This window comes from Poecilia mexicana, unplaced genomic scaffold (assembly GCF_051168715.1).
Source record: "Poecilia mexicana isolate PSO_F unplaced genomic scaffold, ASM5116871v1 scaffold_14, whole genome shotgun sequence".
NCBI classification, from domain to species: Eukaryota; Metazoa; Chordata; class Actinopteri; order Cyprinodontiformes; family Poeciliidae; genus Poecilia; species Poecilia mexicana.
The window spans coordinates 11930180-11954823 of NW_028263383.1; the positions used below are offsets into that span (position 1 = coordinate 11930180).

The 24644-nt window shown below is 39.1% G+C and overlaps 1 protein-coding gene across 3 annotated transcripts in view; it reads right to left on the reverse strand.

The window, feature by feature from the left end:
* fstl4 (follistatin-like 4) overlaps positions 1 to 24644 on the reverse strand; it is a 175073-nt gene that overhangs the window by 65988 nt on the left and 84441 nt on the right. For 2 of the 3 annotated variants that reach the window (XM_088012203.1, XM_014993863.2), the window contains exon 5: positions 1836 to 2026. In XM_088012203.1, coding sequence (XP_087868329.1) covers positions 1836 to 2026 — 191 coding nt within the window. Of the gene's footprint in view, positions 1 to 1835; positions 2027 to 19221; positions 19727 to 24644 lie in introns of those variants that run through there. The other variant, XM_014993864.2, reaches the window with a different exon arrangement.

Below are 24644 nucleotides of genomic sequence, written 5' to 3' on the forward strand. Positions count from 1 at the left end.
CAGGCTGTTTCCATAACTGATTATTGTACTACTTTGCTTTTTACCAAGTAAGTTGCAAATACACGAGGACAGCAAGCTTACATCACACAGAAAGGAGAATTGGAAACATGCAGCTTTATATTCCAACCCGGTAGAAGGAGAACGGCTGAGAACAACAGGGAGCTTCAAAGGGAAACATTAAGCCTTTTGAAAATAAGAAACAAAAATCTATAGCTTCCATAACAGAATTACCAATCCTATCAAATCTGCCAAAACACAAACAAATAATTCAAGAGGCAAAGATTTTTCCATTGCCCTATTTGCAAACTCTATAGAAAAACCTCAAAAGCATCCAACACAGCGAGAGAACATTACAGATTTAGAAGCATTTTGCATGAAGAATGAGCAAAATCCCCACAGAAGAAGCAAAAGCCTCTTAGCTGTCGCAGAGTTTAAAGGCCATGAAACATGCAAAGCAGATTGTTGGAGAGTAGATGCTGCAGAGAGCTGATGGGTTGTTTTGTCTTCTGGTAGCTTGAAAGCATAAAGTTATCTAGATTAAATTAGTCGTCAGATTTAATTTAATGATTATCAGAAATCAGGTCCTGAGAAGAGCAGCGTTAAAGGTGATGTAAGAGAAGCTGCATCCCCGTCTTCCCAGTAATCTTCTTTTAACTGGTTTATACGGACACGCACATGTGACATGGCAGATTAAAGGATGTGAAACTTTTCATCCGCCTGCAGCCGACGGCTGCCATATGTTTCTGTCACAGGGTGCTCTGCCCCGGGGCGTCTGAATAAAACATCCTCAGACCCTCAGTAAAAGGACTTCACCATCCAGCATTATCTGTGACAAAAGGCAGATCGCCGAGTGAAGATGCTGCGGACGGATGACTGCACTTCCACTTTGATCCGGAAAGCCGTCATCGATGCAAAGCAGAACTCATGAATTCCTACATGATAAGAATGTCTTATCAAGGGATTTCTCTGCGTTATTAAATCTTTTAATACAGCGCCGACATGAAAGGGTGAAGTCTCTTAACTTTTTTTTCTGCTGTTGTAAAAACTGAATAAAACTTGCTGGATTTTCACACACTCATCCAACAAAAGACCAGTGTTCTGTAGCACTGTAAGACCATTTGGAGGTGCTAATAAAGGTCCAGCTTCTTATGAGATTAACGTTTGGGTTTATGCTACCCAGGAAAAGAGAGATTAACGGAGATTTCCTGGTAGAAAAATCTGTGGTTTAACGGCTCATATGTCATTAAACACAGGTTTTTAATAAATGCATTCCTGTTTGTTAAAACTTAGATAAAACATCTTAATACTTTATAGTTGGATTGCGAACCAACACTGGTTTAACTGAATATAAAACCTGATCTCACCTCACCACTTTTTAAAAGTGTGTAATCTGGATGAAGTCAGTTTATTGTCATTTGGTAATCGGATCAAAAATTTACTTTTAGGAGTATTTTTACTTTTACTGGAGTTATTTTATTGTGAAGTATTTCTGCTCTTGAGTCAAATGTCAGGATTTTCTTCCCACTGATTGAAAACCAAACATGTTTTAACCAGACGGACTCACAGCTTCTGTTAAAGTTTCAGGAGGAAGAAACGGATCAGGCAACATTTTGTTTTGCCTGATTTTGCTATTTATATGAATTATTGTATGTTTGGTCCTTAAAATACCAAACCTTCAACTTAACTTCATATTCTGGATGTAATTTTTAAAGTTTAATCTGATGAGTAACTCAGAACTTGAGCAGACTTTTTACCAAATACTCTTTACTCTTTCTTGAGTGAAAATGTGTTGCAGCAGCTGCTGCTCGCACGGTTTGGGCACCTGAATAACTCACCTTGTCCAACTCGTCGCTGATCAGCCGGCCGTCTTCGTTTCCATCCAGGTATTTAAACATGGCGTCCACCAGCGCCCTCTTCTCCTCCATGTCTCGCTGCTGGCTCCGCTCGCCGCTCCCCACCGCTTTCGGCTGCATTTCCAGGAGCGTGCTCTTCAGCTTGTTGTACTCTGACATGGTGCATGCACTGCCTGCAAGGGTAAACACACAGACATGGATAAAAAGACATTTAAATAATCTCAATTATACAAGCCTTTGGATTGTAGCTGTAAATTGGATTTAATGTCCTAGTGTGTTTAATAGTGGGAGTAGAGGAAAAAAGGGTTGGAGGGAGAGATAATGTGTGCATCTGCACACACATGTGTGTCCTTGAGACCTCATCTAAGGAGATGAAGCTTATATTTGCATGGTTTGTTTCAGAGCCTTTTGGTTTCTGAGGTTCTAAATAATGACATATAATCCCTGAATCCACATTACAGACAAAGGTAAATGTTCTCATTTGGAGCATTTTGAGCGACATATTGTTGTCTGGATGTTGTGTTGTGCCTTTGAAGCTGAAGTGTAAAACAATGTTGGTTGCTGCAGCGGCGCAGCGGCAAAGCACGACCCACATGGAGGCCGCGAGGCAGAGGTCACAGGTTCGATTCCCGCCCGTCTCTCTCATTACCCTCTGCTGACAAAACCTTATTTATAAAAGGTATAAGACAATATTGTTCTCTTAATTACATTTATCCACAAAGAGTCCCAAGAATAACAATGTGTTTATTTTTTACTGAGTCGATGTTTAACCAAAACGTGTAAGGAGGAAGTGATGAAGAAAGCAGCATATGGAAGGAGGAGGAAAGTTTTCGTTCAGTGTGGAGAGAAGCTGGTTAGTTTGTAGGAAACTGGATGGAGTTAAATGATTCCCAGTAAAAGTCACATTGGACATCGACGGCATGATCTGAAATAAACAAAGTTCACACATTCTAGTCAGCGTTTCTCAATAAACGCCTGATCACATAAAGAACCGTCTGCTTGGAGCTGCAGTCCCCACTTCACCCCCTGCCTCTTCCACAGCTCCTCCAGACTAGCGGCAGCAACACTTAGCAAACACCCAGTGGAACGGTGAGTCTGCTGAGGTAATTACCACAACGCTGCTAAGAACGGCTGTAAACAGCATCAATGGACGCATGGAGAAGCACAGCTGACATGACGGAAAGGCAGGAGGTTCTTAAAGAGGCGGCGACCAATTTCAAGACATCAGACACAAAAATGATGCAAAATCAAACAGCAGCAGAGAAAAGCTCCTCCTGTTGCTCTTCCAGACCAGAATCTTTCTAAAAGCACATCTAGTCCCAGGCAAACAAACACCAGGAAGGAGTTTAGTAAACATGGGGGAGAACTAATAACTCATGAAAAAATTTACTTTTAGGAGTATTTTTACTACGCTTGAGTGATTTTATGACGTTTTTATTAGGGTGGATTTTCTTTAAAACATGTTTTAACCAGAAACACAAACCTGCAGTTTCTGTTAAAGTTTAACAAGTTTTTTATTAAAAGAAACTGATTTGGAAACAAGGTGCCTGATTTTGTTACTTGTATGAATTATTGTAATTTTGGTTCTTAAAATACCAAAATTTCCACTGAACTTTATCTTTTGGTCCGTCTGATGATGTAATTTTTAAATATTAGATGTTACTCAGTAAACTTAAACCAAATACTTTTTACTTTTACTTGAGTGAAAATATGTCGACAGTTCTACTCTTACTGGTATATAAGTTTTGGATACTAATCCTTATTCATGCAATTCATAAATGACATAAAATGTTATTTAATGCTTTAGCAAAACGAAGGGTTACAGTTCTAGTATGTTTGCATTTTAAAAGAATTCATAAATATGTACATGATGTAAGTTTTAATGCAGGATAAATGATTCCTTAACTTCCTCAGTGGCTCAGCTCTTGTTCCCAGAGCAACACATTCGCTGTGGCTGCAGCAGTTCAGCGATGCTCAGTGATCAGAGTAAAAATGCAAGGCCTCTTGTACCTGCTAATGAAGTACTTACAGAAGTACAGTCCAATTTGTGAGAGAGCAAACAAGGTTTTAGGGAGGACTTCTAATTTGTGGTACTCAGATTTACTAATCAGCTACATCCATCAAAGTGTTTTGCTAAATGTTGGTCAATTTAAAAAGGTTATCAGAGCAATAAATCACATTAAACTGTACATTTCTAACTCGACTGAAAAGTGATGCTGTTGACCCTCTCAGACTCGGAGCCGTGCAGCAGACAATGCGCATTCTTCCCTGCAAGCAGGCAGTCACGTCAAGGTCTTTGCTAAATCCATGCTCAATGTTATTCCTGCGAGGCGAATGAGGCGTGAGAAGGCTCAGATATTAGGGATCATCACCTGACCGTCATCTCTGTCCTCGCACCGCAGGGACAGAAATAAATTCACCTCCATGCCAATTTAGATCTCGTCATATACGGCAGGAATTACGCTCTCCTTGCCCCGATCTCACCGCGCTGCTGCTCAATCTATGCAGCAGATAGCAAGGGCATCTGTGAGAAAACTGTTTACTAAATATTTAACATACATTATGCTGCAGCAATATTTAAAGAGTGAAACAGAGACAGAGCTGAGTGCCACAGAGAGTCCTGTCTGCTCTGTAAACCTCCTGTCCTTTGACTCCGGCTTTCTGATTCTGCTGAGCGCAGCAGCTGAAGACCTGGCAGAGAAATATCCGTCTGCATTACGGAGGATCCACCTCTGACTGCTGCTTTATTGTTCAGGAGGGACCTGGACTCTCTTTACAGCCTGTTTGAAATATTAGCTGTTTAAGTGAGCGTGCCAAAGCGGCTCGGACGCTCGGTGTGCTTCTCTTCTGCCTGAAACGTTCTCCAAACTTAGACCTGGCAGGAGTCGAGCAGAGAAACAAATGGAAAGTAAGGTGAAAGGAAAACTACTGGTAAAGTACAGAAGCTGCAGCAGGAGGCCTGAAGGCAGAGAGCTGCACAGCACACGCCAACTTCAGCACCATTAGCAGCAAGCGGGCAGGTAGCCGTGCTCTCTCAAAAATCATTTAAATTTAATCTCTCTCAGTTTTTCTGGCTTTTGAATCGATAACTGGCCTTCATAAGCCAACTCCGTCAACAACAACTCAACATCTGTTACCGTTAAAACGTAGACGAGTCTAAAACACTCACCGTCTCGTCTGGGGGTTTTATAATAATGTGGGTCTTTAATACTGGAAGACTTTTTTACAAACTTTATAACGTACCACTGTCTCTGACTCTTCATGTTTAGAGACGACAGACAGGCATAAGCTGTTTAATACCTGATGAAATATGCATGATCAATTTGCTTAAAGGTCACGTTTTTAAAAGCTAAAAGAATAAAGTCAACCCTAGAAACAGATAATTTAGAAAAGCCTCGTGCATTTCATAAATAAATCAATAAATAAATATTGAGCGTAACTCGTCCAGGTTCAGTGCGACTCACTAGCAATTATACACCAATATGTGATTTGTGCCAGTCAAATATTGCTTTATTGAAAAAAATTGTCAAATTAATGTTAATGGAAAAATAGGTCAACGTTGCTTCATGTCTAGTAGAAATAAATTGGTGCATAAAAAAGTCAGTATTTCCTGGGCGCTGGGCGACCCAAAGCATCAATCCTTCATGTGATGAAACCTCCCACAATGCCCTGCAGCACGTAAAAGTGCTCTGCGTTAAATTTATGTGTGCCTGACCTCCTCTGGCTGAGATGATGGGATTATTTACTGCATGCTGCCTGTATGCTAGTAAGATGCAACAGTGATGGACCTCCCTTCCAGATAATTATGGATATGATGGACACTTTCTGCTCCCGAGGGCAGCTGGGTCTGGGAGAGCACAGCCAATCTGGGACGGTGACACCAGCCACAGAAGAACCACATGCTGCATAATCGCAGACGGCAGCTGTTTAAATCGGCTTACTGTGAGCTTCATAGTTTATACAGAACTTGTTCTGTGACAGAAACTACTTCAACTTTCAATATTCCTTTAAATCAGAGAATGGGAAAGGTTCACCTATCGACCTTTTGCAACCGAGTCACTCAGGTCTGTCGCAATTAGCCACGATTAGACTCGTACCTTCTCCATAACGTGATGTTTGGCATCTTTCTCATCAAATTTACTTATAAAGTATATGGACTTTATTATTTCCTTGTAAAAAAGTGTTTGTTTGTCATGATTAATGGCAGCCATAACGTTCCTCACTAAAAATTATAAAACAAAAAGACAAATTTGGTTCCTATCCTTGTCTGTGCAGCCGACTGCGCAGCTCCGTCTGAGCATTTTAAAGTGAAATCAACTAAATAAAAGCGATATCAGACAACCAGCTGCTTGTTTTTAGATGAGCTTTAAAGGAGAGCGCTGGTTGTTCTGACGTCCGTCATGGAGGAAAACCAGGACTTCATGTGAAAAGGGTCAGTGATAACATGATGTTATTTTAATGAAAGTGAGGACTGCTGTCCAGGAAGTAAGCGGGGCTCGGCGGTCTGAGTTGAGAAACACCTTGTGAAGGAGAGCAGGGAGCTGCAACAGTAAGACTGAGGCTCAGAAAAGGAGGAACATGTTTCAGATGTAAGAAGGTCGGCGACATCGTCGGCATGTTCAGGGATTGGAGGATCAGTCAGTGGATCAACTGAGACACAACAGCAGAGCACCGACTAAACCATCGTGGCCTAAGTGATTTTTACTCTGAATTAATATCTTACATTAAGTTGCTGCTGTGATCCTTTTCTGTGAAGCAGAGCTGATCCATAGTTTAAACCGACTCCCACTCTTCCTGGCAAACGTAACTTACAGTAGTTTAAAAACGACACCCTTAGATTTCCTGAGTAAAGACGAGCCAGCCTCCCTCTGTTGGCACGGCAGAGAGGATCGCTGTGTTAGGAAGCCTTATCAGTCCCTGCAGCTGGGAGCCCACTAAACGAGAAACCTACTGCACACCCAGAGTTATTGGTAAAGCAATGAAGGAGAAATACTAGAGCAGCTTTCACTGCCTGCCTACATGCATGTCAGCCAACCTTATCGGGCCTGTTCACATCGGACCCGGTCGACTCTCACTCCGGATTCAAAGCGTTTCCATTACAAATGTGCGCAAATCTTTGTCTGTATTCTGCAAAAAATTAAAACAAATTGGCTTTCACAGTGTTTCCATTCAATGAGAAATGAAATGAAAATCATGTGAAAAGTTTGATGATGTGATAAGGCAATAAAAATCATGGCAGCATTATTTAACAAGAGATATATGCTGGCACTCGTCTATCAGCCAATCAGAGAAGGCGTGGGAGCAACAAGCCCCGCCTACTTGTGGTGGCTGTGTATGCAGCGTTTGGAGAAACTGTGGTGGTTGATTTTACTGGTTCTGGTGGAGCCAGCAGACAAAAACACTTGGTAAGATTTTGTGTTTTGGGAACTTCAGTTAAATCTGCCGTATGAAACTTTTATAAGAAAATATTTCTTAAAACTATCCCTATGTTGTAAAAGATAATCTGTGAATAAGTTGATCTCCACGTTCTCCCTGAGCTACTATTGAGCCACAAACAACCAACCAGAGTCAGGAGGAGGGACTGAGCGCTGTCTATCATGTCCGTGTACACGCTGATCAATGTTTTAATGGCGGAGAAACAACTTGCAGTTACAGGAAAACTATTTACTCGTCGTGATCAGTGGCTATGCTAACTAGCCTTAGCATTCATGAAATTTGGTATTTTCACAGATTTTCTTTCTCATACTATCAGAACATAAAACATTTTCTTTCATAAACCCAGCTTTAAGATGTTCCTTCAATCAGTTCCTGCACATCTCAGCTGGTGATCCTCATTACCCAACGAGGTCGTTACGGTTCACAGCAGGTTTGTAACTCTAGAAGGTACCAAGACTGTTGAGCCAATATTTATAAGGAGGAGCCGGTGTGGTGATGTGAGCCGACGGCAGCGAGTGACGAAGCAGCAGAAAGTCTGCAGCCGATGCATAAAACGTCACCAACAGAAAGGCTTCATGGAGAGAAAGTGTTGCTTTTCTTTTGGGTGTGTTTCTACCTCTGCCAGGGTTTGTCATTATTTTTACTTTGGAGATTTAATTTAGCAATTACCACTATATTGGATTGGGAACGAGTTTTCTTACTCTCATGATGACTCTTTGGATTAATTATCTACAACCTTAAATGGTTTGCAAATATCCAGTTTTCACTTTAACCACAAACACTTAAACTTAAAATGAAGGATAAAAAAAGCTGATCACAACTCATTTGATATAAATTTAAATCTTTAAAGCTTTTCAAAGCGCCAGAGTCCTAAAAAGCACCATTAAAGTTTGATGTATTATTTATTATTAGCCGTCTCCTGTGTATAAATTTCATTCCCCCTTTACAAGTTTTAAACGGTTTTCCACAAACAGCTGGGAACTTAATTACCTAAAACATTTTTTTTTAATTTATAAAAAGAAAAAATGACTGACAACACATCTAGTCGAGTTTACTGTACATTTTTATTAACCTACATAAAACTACAGAGTAATGACTTATTCTGTAGAACTAAAAGGACAGCTTTTATTAAAAATAAATAAAAACTGTCCAACTAAATATTTATCCACTCATTGAAATTAAGAGATTTCTTACGACTGGCTGTTCGTGGGTTGGTATTTCTAAGCTTCACAAAAACAACACTGCTAGAAACAAACGCCAGACTAAAGAAATATATTTGATACGCATCTAGCCATCATTTCACGTTCAGGTTTGGGACTGCACCACCAAACGCAGAGTTGTATTTGCCCTTTTGCCCCCAAAGCTCTGGCGAAGCGGCTCAAGCCCCCAAAAATAATTACGAAGGTCCTGCTTCCGCCAAGAGATTAAGACGGGGAACAAGCGGCGGTGTTGATTACATTTTGGCGACTCTCCCTCACACCTGCAGGTCCTGTAGTCCCCAGCCGTTTCCCGGTTCTGGCTGAGGCCTGCGAGCCGCTGCCTGGTCATCCCAGGAGCATACACATTTTAAATTGCCTGAATGAGGAGGCTGGAGGAAACGGATGCCTCTGGCTGAATGTGCCCCTCTGACAACGCGGCGCCCCGGACCAACTTATCACGGCTCCCCTCACAGCAACGGCCTGACCTTGTGCCGAGAGCTTTTAGAGGTTGGCGCAGGCAGAAAGAGCAAGCAGGAGGCAAACAGATTCTCACAGCCTGATGTGTATTTGTAAAGTTAATTTTTGTAAAAACAACCAAATAAGCACAACATATTAGGAAAGTATGAATAGGATCAGATGCAATAAAACTATCTTTTCTATTACAATCTGTCAGTTGAGGGATCAAGAACATTATTTTCTAAATCTTGAACCCAATGAGTTACGCGATTACAATATTGCACATATTGATAATTGTGCAGCTTTTATGTAAATGAGTCCTCTGTGCTTCCAGATGAGTGAAATAGTGACAGCAGCAACTCGATTCCCTCAGACTCTGAAGTAGCAAAGACAAGTTGCTACAAACAAGCAGAGCATCTGAATCAGGGAAATGTGGATTTAGGTGCTTTTAAAGCACAGTGGTTTTTCCAAAGGCATCAACAGTTTGGAAACACTGCAAAAAACACAAAATCCTACCAAGTAGTTTTGGTTAAAGTTCTAGAAAAAATCTCCACTTGAAATAAGATTAAACTAACTTGCAGGTAACTTTCCAGCATGAAATATGAGATTGTTTTAAATCAGTTATTCCTTAATACTGATGAAAAAATACATGTAGAATTAGCAGATATTTCCCCCATACTTTTAGTAAAATATTCTGAAAATGTAACTAGTAATTTTTCCATCAATATTTAAGAATTATTTACTTAAACTCATATTTCATGCTGAAAAGTTATTTATAAGTTAGTTTCATCTCATCTCAAGTCTACTAAGATATTTGCTCTAGAAACTAGACCAAAACCACTTGGTAGGATTTTATGTTTTTACAGTGTAAACGTCGTCTAGTTCAACAAATCTCTAAATACATCAAACTGGTGGTAGTTTAACACGTTGGCAGAGTTTAAATGTGTCGCTGTGCTGCAGGTTTACTGCTGACCAGTGCCTCGTCTTCTGATCAAACCTCCACCCATTTCACTCAGATCAAACCAGTTGAAGCTGGTTTGTTCACAGTCACCAGATCCCAATAAACGGAGAACGTTTGGGATTTGGTCAAACAGGAAATCTGACAACAGGATCCATCACGGTCAATATGGACGATGTTTCCAACACCTTGAGTCAGAATAAGGCAGTTCAGAAAGGAGCAGAGGGACCAATCAGGGCGAAATGGAGAGTGGCCACTGAGGGCCTTTGGATTTACTGGTGGATGTGGAGAGGACATTTTAGGAGTTTTTAATGTTGAGTTTTGTCTCTTGTGATGTGCAGCAGTTGCTTTTGTTCTTGTTACACTTCAGCTCTGAATGAATTTCCCTTATGGGACAATAAAGCACATCTTGATGTTTTCAACATTACAAAGAGCTGTAATGATCTTCCTCCGCATGGTGCCTGGGCTCTCCGTTAGCGATGGGCAAGAGCTCGGCATTCTGGGAGGAACTGGGAGTAGAGCTGCTGCTACTCCACATCGAAAGGAGCCTCTATGTTTTCCGGATCGCCCTGAACTCCTCTGGTCAGGTGTTTTGGGTCTGTCCTTCCAGGACCAGGACGCCCCAGGACACGCTGGAAGGACACGTCTCTGCCTGCGACCCAATTCCCTTATCAACAGATGACAACGACTATGAATAGGAACATTTATTCATCTCTGAACAAATGAGACGGTGGGATTTCATAAATTTAATTTTAAGTCATGCAGAAAAAAAAAGTATTTTTTCTTGTTCTTCACAAAAGAACATCCATAAATAATGCAACAGTAATAACTGCATTTTTCTAACCCGAGTATTTTTGTCTCTCATCGTTCCAAGCACTATATCCATGTTGCTACTCTCCAGTGTGAAAAGCCCTGGCCCTATTTCGGACTGCGTCTTGCACTTGTGTCTCTAAGTGAAGCCGGGAAAAAATAACACTCTGCACATGTTATTTCTGGGCTGAAATGCTGCTGGAATCCTCTGTGGAAAGGATCAGCAGCAAAACATCCAGAGGCGTCTACATCAGCCAGGAAGTCTCTGGGTCTCCCAGCGCCTCACACCTGGCCTGAAACAAAGCGCTCAGCTCAGGACGGCAGGCGGCGTTTAGTTACACCTTACACTTATTTACAGCTGAAATGACAAAGTACTTTAACTAGACCACCAAATGCTGCTGACATAAACCGTCTTCAGACATCTGACTAACAAGCAGAGGGACGATTAAAGCGGATCCAAGTGGAATAGATTATCCAATCAACTGTAATCTGAGCCACACAATCCACAGAGAGAATCTGCAGGATTATTGATGTTTCTGGAGAATTACATTTAAATTCAGGCACCTGCAAACCTCACACTTACTTTGATACAGATGGTTCAGGCTCTGAATTTAAACCTCAAAAAGTCTCAGTGCTTTACAGAAGTAGTAGAAATGGCCGTAGGTTTGGGTCGAAATGCTTCGACTGTTTACTAAATTCACTACAACAATCTGAGCTAATTTCAGTCAGGAAATTAAGTTCCTATGTCTGTCATTCTGTTGCTTTTAGAAAAAGACCTGAAAGTAACTTTAGCTGTAATATGGACGTCTTCCTGCTAGCAACCCAACCTGTCTGAACTGACCTGTGAGATTAAGTAAATTAACATCCCAGTTTGCACATATTCCAACAAATCCACAGCCTCAAATGCTTAACAGCAGCAAAAAAACTGGGTTTATTCTCTAATGCAGCCAGAAGAGAGCAAGGCTTAGGTATTTCAATTAAGCTAGGCTAAAGGCTGTGTGTGTGTGTGTGTGTGTGTGTGTGTGTTTGAGTCTCTTCAGTCTCTTTCTTCTCGTATCAATAAAGCTGCATAAACATTTGACTAAGCATCAACTGACCTTTAAGTATAGAAAGATACTTTTAAATTTCATATTTTCTTACTTTTCATACAAAAAAGTTGATCCGTTAAAACTGATTCAGAATTAAATGCTACATTAATGTTCAAAACATTTTCATTAAATAAAACTTGCATATGGGAAACCTGAATTTTATTTAACTCTAATGAAAACCGACTGAATAGAAAGTTAATAAAGACGTTTTCCCAAAGGGGGAGAGGAGAATTGGTTAGCAACATGTGAGTCAACGCAATCATGAAAATAATAGTTTTCATTACCTTCAAATGCAGCACACATGGAGCTCAATTTAACCAGTTATTACTTCAAGTTTCACATTTCTGTCTCTGCGTAGTGAAGCGATTCACCCTGAAGGTTTATTTCTAAACCAGGTGACATTAGACCTCATGCATGTCTGCATCCATCATGTTGAAATATTTAGACTTTTCTTGTTGAACCTGTGAAATGAAAAATATAGTTTATGTATTTTCTGGTTTAGGGATGGTAATCAAAATAAAAATTGAAGTTTGTGATTTTTGGGCTTATTAAATTGTGGATAAAAGAAACCAAAAAATGCCAATTAAATATTTTGAGAACCTGGAAATTTTCTGATGCCAAAAAATTATACATTTGTGAGTTCAAACAGTTTTCCATGAGTAAAGGCATAAACTTACAATATGAAAACGTGGATAATCTGACACTGTAAAGTCAGAAATTTGTAAGAAAACCAAACAGTTCTCTAAGACTGAGGTGGTTTTGACAGATAATTTCCATGTTTATTCTTGAAAATGTGTAAAAGCATTCTCCAAGTTTAAACTGACTGCATGTCTTTTGTTTGGTAAAAGCAGCAGGTACAAGGCCGAGTGTGCAGCCGTCTCCCTTATGCAGATGATGCTGTTCACTGCAACAGAAACTAAATCTCACCAAGTATTTTAGTTTCTAGTGCAAAAATCTTAGTTCACTTGAAGAAAGACAAAAATAACTAGCAAGTAACATTTTATCAAGAAACATGTGATTGTTTTGAGACAGTAACTGCTTAATATTCATGGAAAAGTACAAGTTCCAGGTTATTTCACTTATAAAATGGAAAAATGTCTTGTTATAAGTGAAATTACCCGCCACTGGCACTAGAACGTTTTCATCAATATAGTTATGGGATGTATAGGTAAGATGCATAGATTGTATTTAGTGCTAATAAATAAAAGTATCTTCAACAGATACTCAAGAATGTTGAGTTTGTAGAAGCCCAACTAAAGGTGGTTCATTTAAAAAAGAAAAAACTATTTGGGGCTGAAAAACCTGTATTTTCTTTGGGGCTCAGAGAGTTTGACCCAGTGCGGGTCAAACCAGATCTGAGGTTTCATCCACACGGCGAACAGAAACTCACTCGGCTGCAGCAGAAGGCTGATATCGACTCTCAGTTTACAGTCGGTTACTCTCTTCCCAAACAGGTAGATATACTAGCAGGGCAGGTCATTATCCAGAAAGCAGAAACTAATGAAGGGGAAAATTAACAAAAGGCAAACATCACATCCATTTCTGTAAATTTCCTCCCCGGCGCCGGTTCCCAGGGCTTTGCTGCCTGCACACTCCACCTCCTGAAGATATCTGGGTCACAGATCTGCTACCACAAGAGGGAAGTTGTCAAAACCAAAGGGGGAATGGAAACTGGATTTATTTTCTGCAGTAAAGTCATGATTTACGATTGATAATAAAGTGACCTAAATGAGGGGAGTTATTCAGACCTTTCTACCACCAGGATATTTTTGGAAAGACCGTTGTGTAAACATACAGGTGCGTTTCTCACTGGGCTGAGACAAAATGAAATTCATTTTAACGTTGCTCTTGGTGACTGACAGACAAGTAATGCTTTTTTAGGCCTTTGCACATGGACAGCTGATAAACCAAATAGAAATTGATCAAATCTGGCCTTTCATCCATTAAATATCACTAAAAACAACTGATGATAAAAACCTCCAGACAGTTTTGTGTATGAAGATTGGAAACCGGAGATTTAATGCAGTTTGCAGTAATGTGGAGCTGACGTCACGTATGTGACCAGTTACCGTTTGTCCATGCAGTGGAGGAAAGATGGCTGCTGCGTCATTCAGGACCGACACTAAAACGATGAGTTGTTCTTCATGGGTCAGCTCCCTGTCAGCTGATATCCCGTCTTTCACAGTTATTTAAATTCCTGTAAGCGTTGTGGCTCACAGATCCCAGACCAAACCTCAGATATCCCTCCCCTTACGCCCAGCAGGCGGACCGGATGAGCTGCCTCTTCCTCCACGTCATGCAACGCCATGCTTCCCAAATAAATTTACACTCCAGTCGAGTGCTGCAGCGTTTTATTTTCCCATAAATACACAAGGAAGGAAATTATACCGAGCTAAGCTTCGTTTATGATACAGGTTTTTATATTCCATGTTGGTCCAGGTTGATATTCCAACCAGATTCAAGTTTGAAATAAAACCAGTGACCTATATTTGCATTTTAAAAACATTGAAGTTATATGTTCAAAGCTGCGTTAGATGATGAAGACAGAAACAAAGAGGTGAGTTACACTCCTCAACCTTCACCGCTTGACTGAATACAGAAATCCATATGCATGACAAGTAGTTCTGCATATTCAAGGCCAGATAATGAACTTTGATATTAAATGAATATGTTTAAATATGAGGAGGGAGGCAGGGGAACAAATTTAGGCCAGTTGGCCATAAGTAGCACGGGTGACGGTAAACCCCAGAGTCCTGCTTGTGGAGGTGACTAATTACAGTACATTAGGGAAACACAGTTCATCACTGTACTTTCTGTAATTACCCAAACCGTGATGAATTATGGGCCAGCTCATCTTCTCTTGAATAAAATCGAAGCAGGAAAAGGTGAAAAGTGGCAAAATGGAGCCAGTTTAGATGCATTAATGCAACACAAGGCAGGTGGAGAAATCCTGTGATTCAGAGAAGATCCAGAAATGTTTTCAACCCTAATAATGACAGAAAAAATAAAAAAACATGTCTGTAGGATCAAAAACACAGAAAATGATTAACTTAAGCAGACTGAAGTGTTTTCTGTCATGTTTTATAGTCTCTTCTTTTGCAGAAGAGACTTCTGCAAATATCTAGAAATTATCTAGTTAATTTCTAGATATATATTTTTAAATCATGATGAGTCCCAATCTGTCAATGACTTGGAGTTCATAGACAAAAATATTTTATTATTGAGAAGGATTTAAATCATTTTTTAAATAATCTCTCTGATTTTGTTCTCCTTTTAAATTATTTTATCTTTTGAGGTAAATCTGCCTCATTTCCTAGCAAAAATAAACGTCTTAGTTAATTAAAAATAATTATTATAAACCTGCCAGAGTAGAAATTCACTCCAGAAACACAAAATCTTAAAGTACTTTTGTCTAGTTTCAAGTGCAAATATGAGCTTTAAGAAATATGAGCCTGTTTTAAATAATTCCTCAATCTTGAAAAACTTCAAGTTACATTGGCAGATAATTTTACTAAAAATATGGACAAAATATCTTGTTAGAAGTTAAACAATCTGCCAATGGAACAAGTTCTTTTTCATAAATATTAAGGAATTATTGATTTAAAATAAGCTCAAAAGTTAATTTGGTCTTCCTTCATATTTTGACCAGATATTAGACAAAACTACTTGATAAGATTTTGTGTTTATTCCCGTTAAAAACTTGTATTTTGTAAAAAAACAAAGTAGTAGTTGCATTGGGAGTTTATCGGCTGCAGGTCGTCCTCTGGCTGAACAGGCAGACTGAAGTCAACGAGCAACAGAGACTGAAGAGCTGAGAGTGAATCATTCACCAGTTTCTGCTGCGATTCATCAGTCACCGTTTTGTTTTGTGAACCCGTCTGCACAGGAATGCACCACAAACCAAAAGCAATGCAACTGCAATTTCAGTCAAAGACATTTAAAAAAAGTCTGGAGTCAGAACAAACCTTCCCTGTTTTTAACTCGGTAAAATGACCAAACAGTCATTAACATTCAGGTTAAATCAAGATAAACCTGTGGCTGCGTCTCAAACTGCTTACTTCTGTGACAACATGAAACAAAAATCACTCAATATAGCAGGAAGAAAACTGCAGTGCAGGGCCACATTCACAAACTAATCATCATATGCACTTAGTGTTACAATATCTAGTTATTAAAGCGTTTAGCTCCGTTTCCCAGAGATAAATGAGTTCTTTTACAAAATGTGTTCATATAAACAGCTAAATTAAAGTAGCATCAGCATCATGTTTGCCTCAACAACTAAGAAATATTTAAAATCAGCTGGACGGAGTCCGTTCAGTTCAGGGAACCTGAGATTCTCTGAACCAATTAGATTTTCCATTAAGAAAAGTCTGATTTTAGCAGGAAAAGCAGCTCATGAAATGGTTAAATCTGAAGTGTTAGCTGTGTCTTGTGCTGATTTAAAGTAATGAAATAATTTATGCATTTTATTTTTTCTTGATCTAAAACCCATCAATGATCAGCCACTTGGGTTTTAAACATAAAAAGCTGCAGGCAGAAGTAATGTACAACTTCATCTCTCCACAGAGGAGATGAACAAACATTTCTCGTTGAACGTATTCAGGTGGTCACACCTTCATCTGTTAACACTGCAGCGTTCACTGATTCACAATCTGCCTTGGAGTCGGCGCACACAACAGTTACAGCAAAGCTCTCTCTGGGCTGATATAATTAATCAGCTGGGAATAATTAACGAACAAAGAAAATTTAAGCAATTACAAGGCCAAACAGCGGGGAAACAGCAACCACCTCTGAGGAGACAGAAGTACAGATCAGTAATTATATGCTTTAAACTTTAATGAGACAAGTGTTGCTGCAGATTCTTTTAAACATCTAAGATTTCTAATTAAAGCCTCTGAATCCTCAGTTTCATTTATTTGCTAATCAATCATCACTCATTTAAAATGGTGAGCTGATAGTATTTAATCTGATGTTTCATCTGTGATCTTAGCATATCTAAACCAAGCATGTGCTTATAGCAGAAACATGCTGGTATTTAGGTTATCTGCCGTTCAGTTACAGAAATATAGATATAAGCAGAAATAAACTGAAAAATAAAACCAGAACTAATCTGAATAATTTCCTTTCTTAGAACTGTTAGAGGATGAATGTTAGGTATTTTACTTGAAGGAGGAAGTTTCACTGTAAAACACATTTTAACTCTTATATTTCATATAAAACCAGGAAACCAACTATGCATTTTCTGTTTTATTCCCTTATTTTAACAAGAATAACCAAAGGCAACGACAAGTTAAAATGTTAAATAACTTTCCAGCTAACCTCAAGAAAATTAATAAGTGCTTCTGACAGAAGCCTTTAAAATCCAAAGAGTTGAATTTAGTCTGACAGAGACGCGTTTCAGAACATATTGATCGACTCTGTGACTATTGGTGCATATTAGAAGGCAACATCATCCTAGTTGTCACTTTTACTCTCATTTCTGCAGCTTAGATAGAAAATATTAAGGAATATATATTGCAGCCTGCAGCACTAGATATTTGATTAAAGCACAATTGTGAATTTTAAGCGTTATAGTAATTAAATCTACATATCCAACCTTCTATATATAAAAAAAGAGAGGGATGCAGAGAATTATGAAAAGTTTGGCATAATTTGACCAAAACTAAATAACTACAGTGTTTAACATGCCTGAGAATTATAGGTGAATAAAAATGGAGCCTCATTTTTTTAGTTTCTTGTGCCTCTTGCTGTAAAAAAGCGCAGAGAAAACTTGTTCTTTGGACACAAAAGCTTCATGTGTTACAGAGACGCTTTGTGTCTGAGCAGCTGTGGTTGGACTTGGGAGATGATTCATACGATAAGTCTCAAAGCCTGAAATCTTTTCTAAGATGATATCCTCGTGGGTTTGAAACGGAGCATTTTTCCTACATTATGTTAATCCAGAAGAAGCTCCAGCGGCTCTGCTGAGCTTAAAAGGACATGAAGGATCCCTCAGTCCTTAACGTTTTTATCTCTGAAAATCAAAAAGTTAAATTCAAAACTTGAAACTAAATTTAACAGATTTGGAAAACTAAACTGAACCCTTTCAACAACCCTAGATGTTAAAACTGTAGTGTGAAAAGAAAAGTTTAATATCCTCCTAACAAAATTAAATATGGCCAAAAAAATGTCAGAATCGCCTTATTGTGAATGTGAGACCCTCTCCTGGAAAACTGTCTTAACCAGGCTGCCGTAGATTCAGAGCCGTCAACAACATAATTCGTCAACAACCTCTCCAAAGCTCAACATGCATCACAGAAATACTCCACTGCTATTGAAATACACCAGAGCTACCCAGTTGTTACCTCTGACCCATTACTTCTTAAACACAATACGCCCTGCATGATAGGTGGTGCATTGATGCAGATTCACTCACCTCATCATGCAAAATGCTTGTAGTGTCTCCAAAGATCAACTTTCATAAGAATTAAGCTACTGATTTGATTTGTGAGCACTGCAACTGATCTTTCAGACAGTTAGGCAAACTTTAATATGGATATATCATGCTTTTAAATACTTCAACATATTTTTACCCAAAACAAAGTAAAATGAAGCCGTCCAAGAAATTACGAGTAAAAAAGCATTTGGTAAAAAGTTTACTCAAGTACTGAGCAACTGATCAAATTATTATTCATTTAATATTTAAAATTAAATTACATCAGCAGATGGACCAAAATATAAAGCTAAGTGGAAATGTTGGTATTTTAGAACCATAATGACAATGATTCAACAAAAAATAAAATCCAGCAAAATAATTTCTTTCAACAAAAACACAGAAACTGCTGGTGTGTGTCTGTGTCTGCAGAATCTTTGGTTAAAACATGTTTGTTTTTCATTCAGTGGGGAGAAAATTCAGAAATTTTACTCAAGAGCAGAGATGTTTCACAATAACTCAAGGAAAAGTCAAATGTCCAGCGTAGAAAATACTCTACAAGTACATTTTTACAAAGGTTTTACTCAAGTAAATGTAACTGAGTAAATGAAACTAGCAGCTGCCCAACTCTGAATATAGAACTGCAGTGCAACCACACAAACTACCTACATGGAGTGTAGTTTAACTACAGTGTCAGATGCCTATTAAAATATAAAAACAACCCCAAAATGAATGAAGTAAACAAAGCCTCCCGTTAGCTAAGTAAGGAGTTAGCTAACGGGAGCGTTAAAAACGTCACTGGATGAATTTGCATTATGTATTCCCCAAGACAAAAACAGCGAAAACAAAGCCAGAAAACTGTCCAAAACACGCAGCTAACAGCTAGCAGGCTGCGCTAGCAGAAGCAAAAGGCTCAATGCTACTATCAAACCAATGGCCATTAGCTCAACACACACAAGTCATGTCTAAAAAGAGCTTTGCTGACATTTTAGCATCATTAGCAGCTTACCGCCTTGCTGCTCTCTGGTTTCAGCAGACAGAAGCAAATGACCGCCAATCAGACGAAGTACTTAATCCCTTTGGTACTGGCGGAGGTCCGGAAGTGCTCCAAGACAGACTTTCCGCATTGATAAAGGTGAATTCCTGAGAAAAATAAATTTAACCAAACACTTCGAAGCGGCTCTGATTCCGGGGCGATGAAGGGAATCCTGAGCGTTAATACACGGTGGAACCGAACATTTTGACTGGATTACCAGCAATTTAGGCAGAACTGAACTTGGACCACAGAATCGCTGCGTAACCGGAAGTCAGGACTTTTTTTTTGTCATGATCTTTTTTTAGCAGTTCCACTGGCGATGCGGTGACGTCACAGATGAGAAAAGGTTATGGCGAATACAGAAAATAGACAGACTGAAAAATATAACGCATAAAGAATATAAAGATATCTACGCAGCACTCAATATGTCACCTTTAAATTATAATAATAATAAAACTTCAAATAAAAATTAAATAGGAGAGTGGCATGATGGCATACTAAAAGCAACACATATTTTTAAGATGTAGTAGCTGTTGCCAGAGAGTAAAGACAGATTAACTTAATGCAAACAAATGTCTTTTTGTTTTGACAACATTTTTGCTAACTGATATAATAAAATTAACCTTTTATCATTGTGTTGTAAATAGGACTGAATAGGAATTGGATTAAATTGACCAAAAGTGGCTGTAAAGTGCCTGAACTGATAAGCTGTACTGACATAAAAATATAATTTCATCATCTTTCGAGTTACATATTTTCAGACATGTGAACTGCAATATTTCATATTTCAATTTATTTTTAAGAATTGAATTTTTTATAGTAAAATGATTGAGCATTTAGAATTGCTTAATCTAAAATGTCTACAAGCAACAGTTTGCTGCTCTGATGCTTCTGTTTCCGTAATGTCCTTGAATGCACCTAACAAGGACAGTTTGATTACAACCATATCAAGGGCTGGACTTTAAAATACCTTTTGTTATTTTCAGGACCTTGCAGACTTTACAGCTCATTCCCGATAGCCGAAGGGAAGCTGAGCATGTGTCAGGATAAAAGGTACCAAGAGTTAAAGGGCTCTTTGATGTATCGCCATGATGAGAAGCAGCGTTAGCAGAGTTGAGGCAATTCAGTCTGAAAAGCACCTTGGCTTCCATAAACATGGTCAAAGTGGTGAAGAATAATGGTTACAAAGTTAAAGCTGCACATGTGAATTTATACTTGTAAGGAAAAAGGAGAAATGATCATGATGGGAAGGTTGTTCAGTGTAAAATGTTGGAAGGTTTGTCTGGTGAATATTTCCCTGGTCTCTTAAATGAACATGTGCGAATGTCAAAACTTTCTCCAGATGAACACAAACAAAACTGAAGTTATTAGTTATAGATCTAGAGTTATAGATCGAGAGTCTACACACAGCTTCAGTTATTCCAGCTGGTAACCAGACATCAGGCTGACCTCTGACCTCTGACCTGACCCTTTGGTTCCTCAGTGGACCTTCTAGCAGCTGCAGGACATTCAGGCCCAGAGGACTAAAGTCTTCGACCAGAGAAACTCATCCAGGATTTACTGGCTGACAGACCAGAAGCTGCAGCTGGAGATCTGACTAGAACCAGGAGGGTAGAGACACCACCTGGTTCTACACCACCTGGTTCTACACCACCCGGTTCTACGCCACCCGGTTCTACGCCACCCGGTTCTACGCCACCCGGTTCTACAGCACACGGTTCTACACCACCCGGTTCTACACCACCTGGTTCTACACCACCTGGTTCTACACCACCTGGTTCTACGCCGCCCGGTTCTACGCCGCCCGGTTCTACGCCGCCCGGTTCTACGCCGCCCGGTTCTACAGTCCTTCACTGAGAGACTCTAAACTGCTGGTAGTTTCTAAATCACTGAATTATAAATTAAAGATCTGCTGCTGTTGGATCATCCTTTCAGACCTTCCAGGCCTTCCAGGCCTTCCAGATCTCTCAAACATGGAGAAGCAGCATTCAGCTTCTATGTACCTTAAATCTGGAACAAACTTCCAGAAAACAGAAAAACAGTCGAAACACTGAGTTCATTTAAATCTAGACTAAAACCTCCTGGTTATAGTTGATTTAGAAACATAATAAATAAAACACTGGTCAACATTTTGATGATTTTGATGACGACACTTAAAGTAACGCTTCAATTGTTGCTACAAAATACAAATACTTTGTATTTTTGTGTTTTTATGATGTAAACAGTTTAAACTGCCTTGTTGCTGAAATGTGATACATAAACCTGATTGATTTCTTCAAACTGAACTGTCAACATGTCCAGTGAATGATGCTAAATGGAAGCCAGATTATCATGAGGATCCACAGATTATGTGGTTAAATTGAACCAAAAACGATTTTCACTGGAGAGTTATGTTGATTCAATAACTAACTAAACTGCACCAAGACTTAATAAGTGTTTGCTCAATAAGATTGACTTCTCATAATTGTGGAATCAAAACAAAAATATGCAAAAGCTTTTACAGATTTAGGGATGCATACAAGGGCGGAGATAAATATTCATCAGTTAGTTTGGTTTTGATGGTTTTATTTAACAGACGGGAGCCTAAAGAAAGCTGACACACATTCCTTTCTCTATTGATCCGTCTCCCTCCCGCCTGCACTTCTCCTCCTCTAGAGCGTGTTATTTCTTTCTCCTTGGAGTGCTGCAGCGTTTGCTGGTGATGGGGCATGTGAGGGCGACTGCCACCAGCGCCGCCGCCGCTGTAGCCACTTCATGATTTAATCAGGATGAGACACACGGCGACTCAGTCTTTGTTTATCCGTTTGATCCGATATTTTCCTACCTGCGCCTCCATCACACATCAGTCCCCCAGCGTTTCTCTGTAATGTCGCTCCAGCGGCGCGGTTTGGAGCCGAGGCTGATGACAGATCTATTATCTGTGGCTTCTTGTAAGCAGTGCATGTTCCTGACATCCTGCACACATCCTGCAGATTCTGATGCATCAGCTGCAGAAGATGTTTTACTCTCATCAATAAGCTTCATTTAGCAGAGAAAACTAAAATGATGTTTTTCTAATGGTTGATTGTATTTTTAAAACAGAACGATAAAACTACTGATGGATTACAGTAAGTCATAAAGATTGATGAGTTTTAATGTTTCACATGTGCAGTAAGGTGTTTCATGTAAGAACTGAAATGGCTCCTGTGTCGCTGTCTAATCAAAGTCCTGATGCATCATGCTCAGTCGGTGCAGAGCGTTGCTAAAAGTTTTCCAACTGCATCAAATCTTCTCAACGATGCAGAAATCTGAATTTTAAATTCGGCAATGTGATTGATGAGCAGTAATCAGTTCAAAGCTTCTGTCCCATCTTCAGTGTATTTATTATAAATATATGCAGATTGATCTGAGAATTACATCTAATGTCATCCAAGACAGTATTAATATGAGGCTTTCACAATAATTTTCCATTTGCATTTTTCTAGAATTGACATTTTTAAACCTCAAAAAGTTATGAACCGTTATAGAGGTAGCTCCTTTATGAATGACATTTTAACTAAACAAAGGATTTATTTCACTCATCGCATTAACATCCAAGTTTACTTCAAAGAATATTATTTATTTGAAAAATATAGACTGTGCTAAAAAAAACACTACGTATGAAATGCTGTAAACAACTGAGGGATTATAAGGTCATACTGTTGGTGAAAAGTCAGCAACACGCCTCTGATTCGAATCAAGAACAGCTGAATACATTTTCAAAATTGCTTCGCTTTTAAGCCACTACTATTCTAAAGGTAGCTTATGATTATGATAATTATTGTAATCTGTCTTTGTTCAATGGACAAAAAAAGTCTGATGACATTTTCTGTAACTTCAAAACCAAAGTAGAGAAAGCGAGACTGAACTCCGACAGAAATTACTCGTATGAAAGGGATTAATAACATCACATTAAGAGCATGATCAGGTCTCAGACAGAAAATAACAGCAAGAAAAAAAAAAACAAGACGCTTTTAATACATTGGTAAACACACAAACCTACACACACAAAGGCTGGAACATCAAAGCTGCTTGTGTGTTTTCATCATGTGGAGAGCAGCTGCTCTCTCAACAACCACGGCTCTGTTCAGGGAGAGGAACTGTTCAAGAACTGGAAGCATATTACGACGACACATGCAACTAAAACACTGGATGAAAACATAAAACATAAGCCTCGCTTTGTTCCCACCAAAAGAATTAAACATTTGTAACAAAAAGAAAAAAAATACTTTAAATCTTTAGTACAATCCAAGAAAATGTTTTAAATGTGAATGAATGATTCACTGCAAACACACAAAATATTTCCAGGTATTTTTGTTTAGATTCTATTGCAAATATCTTATTACACTTCAAATAAGATAAAAATAACTTACAAATAACTTTTCAGCAACATGTAGGATCTTGATTTAAGTTACTAAACAGTTCTAGTTCCACTGGCAGATTATTTCCCAAGAGAACTGTGCAGTTACCTAGCAACCGAGCCAAGCCCAGCCCGTTACCTAGCAACCCAGCCAAGCCCAGCCTGTTACCTAGCAACCGAGCCAAGCCCAGCCCGTTACCTAGCAACCCAGCCAAGCCCAGCCCGTTACCTAGCAACCCAGCCAAGCCCAGCCCGTTATCTAGCAACTTAGAGCTTGATTTAAGTTACTAAACAGTTGTAGTTCCATTAGCAGATCATTTCAAGACATTTTTCAATGTTATAAGTGAAATAATCTGCACTTTTTCATCAATAATAACAAATATTGATAAAAAATGTCACTGAAAAGTTACTTGTCAGTCAGATTTGTCTTATTTTAAATGTAACAAGATATTTGCTCTAAAAACCAAAATTACTTGGTGAGATTTTGTGTTTTTGCAGTTCTCAGTTTGTTCATGATGTTTAAGCAGGTAAATAATAAATTCATCTTTGGTGAAATTTGGGGAAAGACTTTCTTCCCAGTCAGAGAAAACCCATCAATAATTTTAGTTTCACTCCATTCACTTTACTTTTGTCTTTCATATAAAACTAAAAATAGCTTTGAAGTTTGTAATTTAGACTTGTTTACAGGATCAGAACTGTAAACTGGGTAAAGTCCAACTCTCTCCCTCTTACACACATGTAATGCAAAGTTATTTCAGATTTTGCAAATATTACCAGGACGCCACTTCTTGCCAAGGGGCCTGTCATGATGAACAGTGTTTGCATAGTTGGAGAGCATCATTAGCTCCCTGCTAAGTGTTAGCGCGCGGCCGCGGTGCGGCGCGGCGCGAAGCGGCCATGTCCTGGCATCTCACCTGCTCTCCGAGAAGGAAAATCCTCAGGTGAAAACCTCCTCGGCCTTCTCCTCCAACCAAGCAGAAATCTATTCATCAGCGATATAATGAGGCATGGCCACATC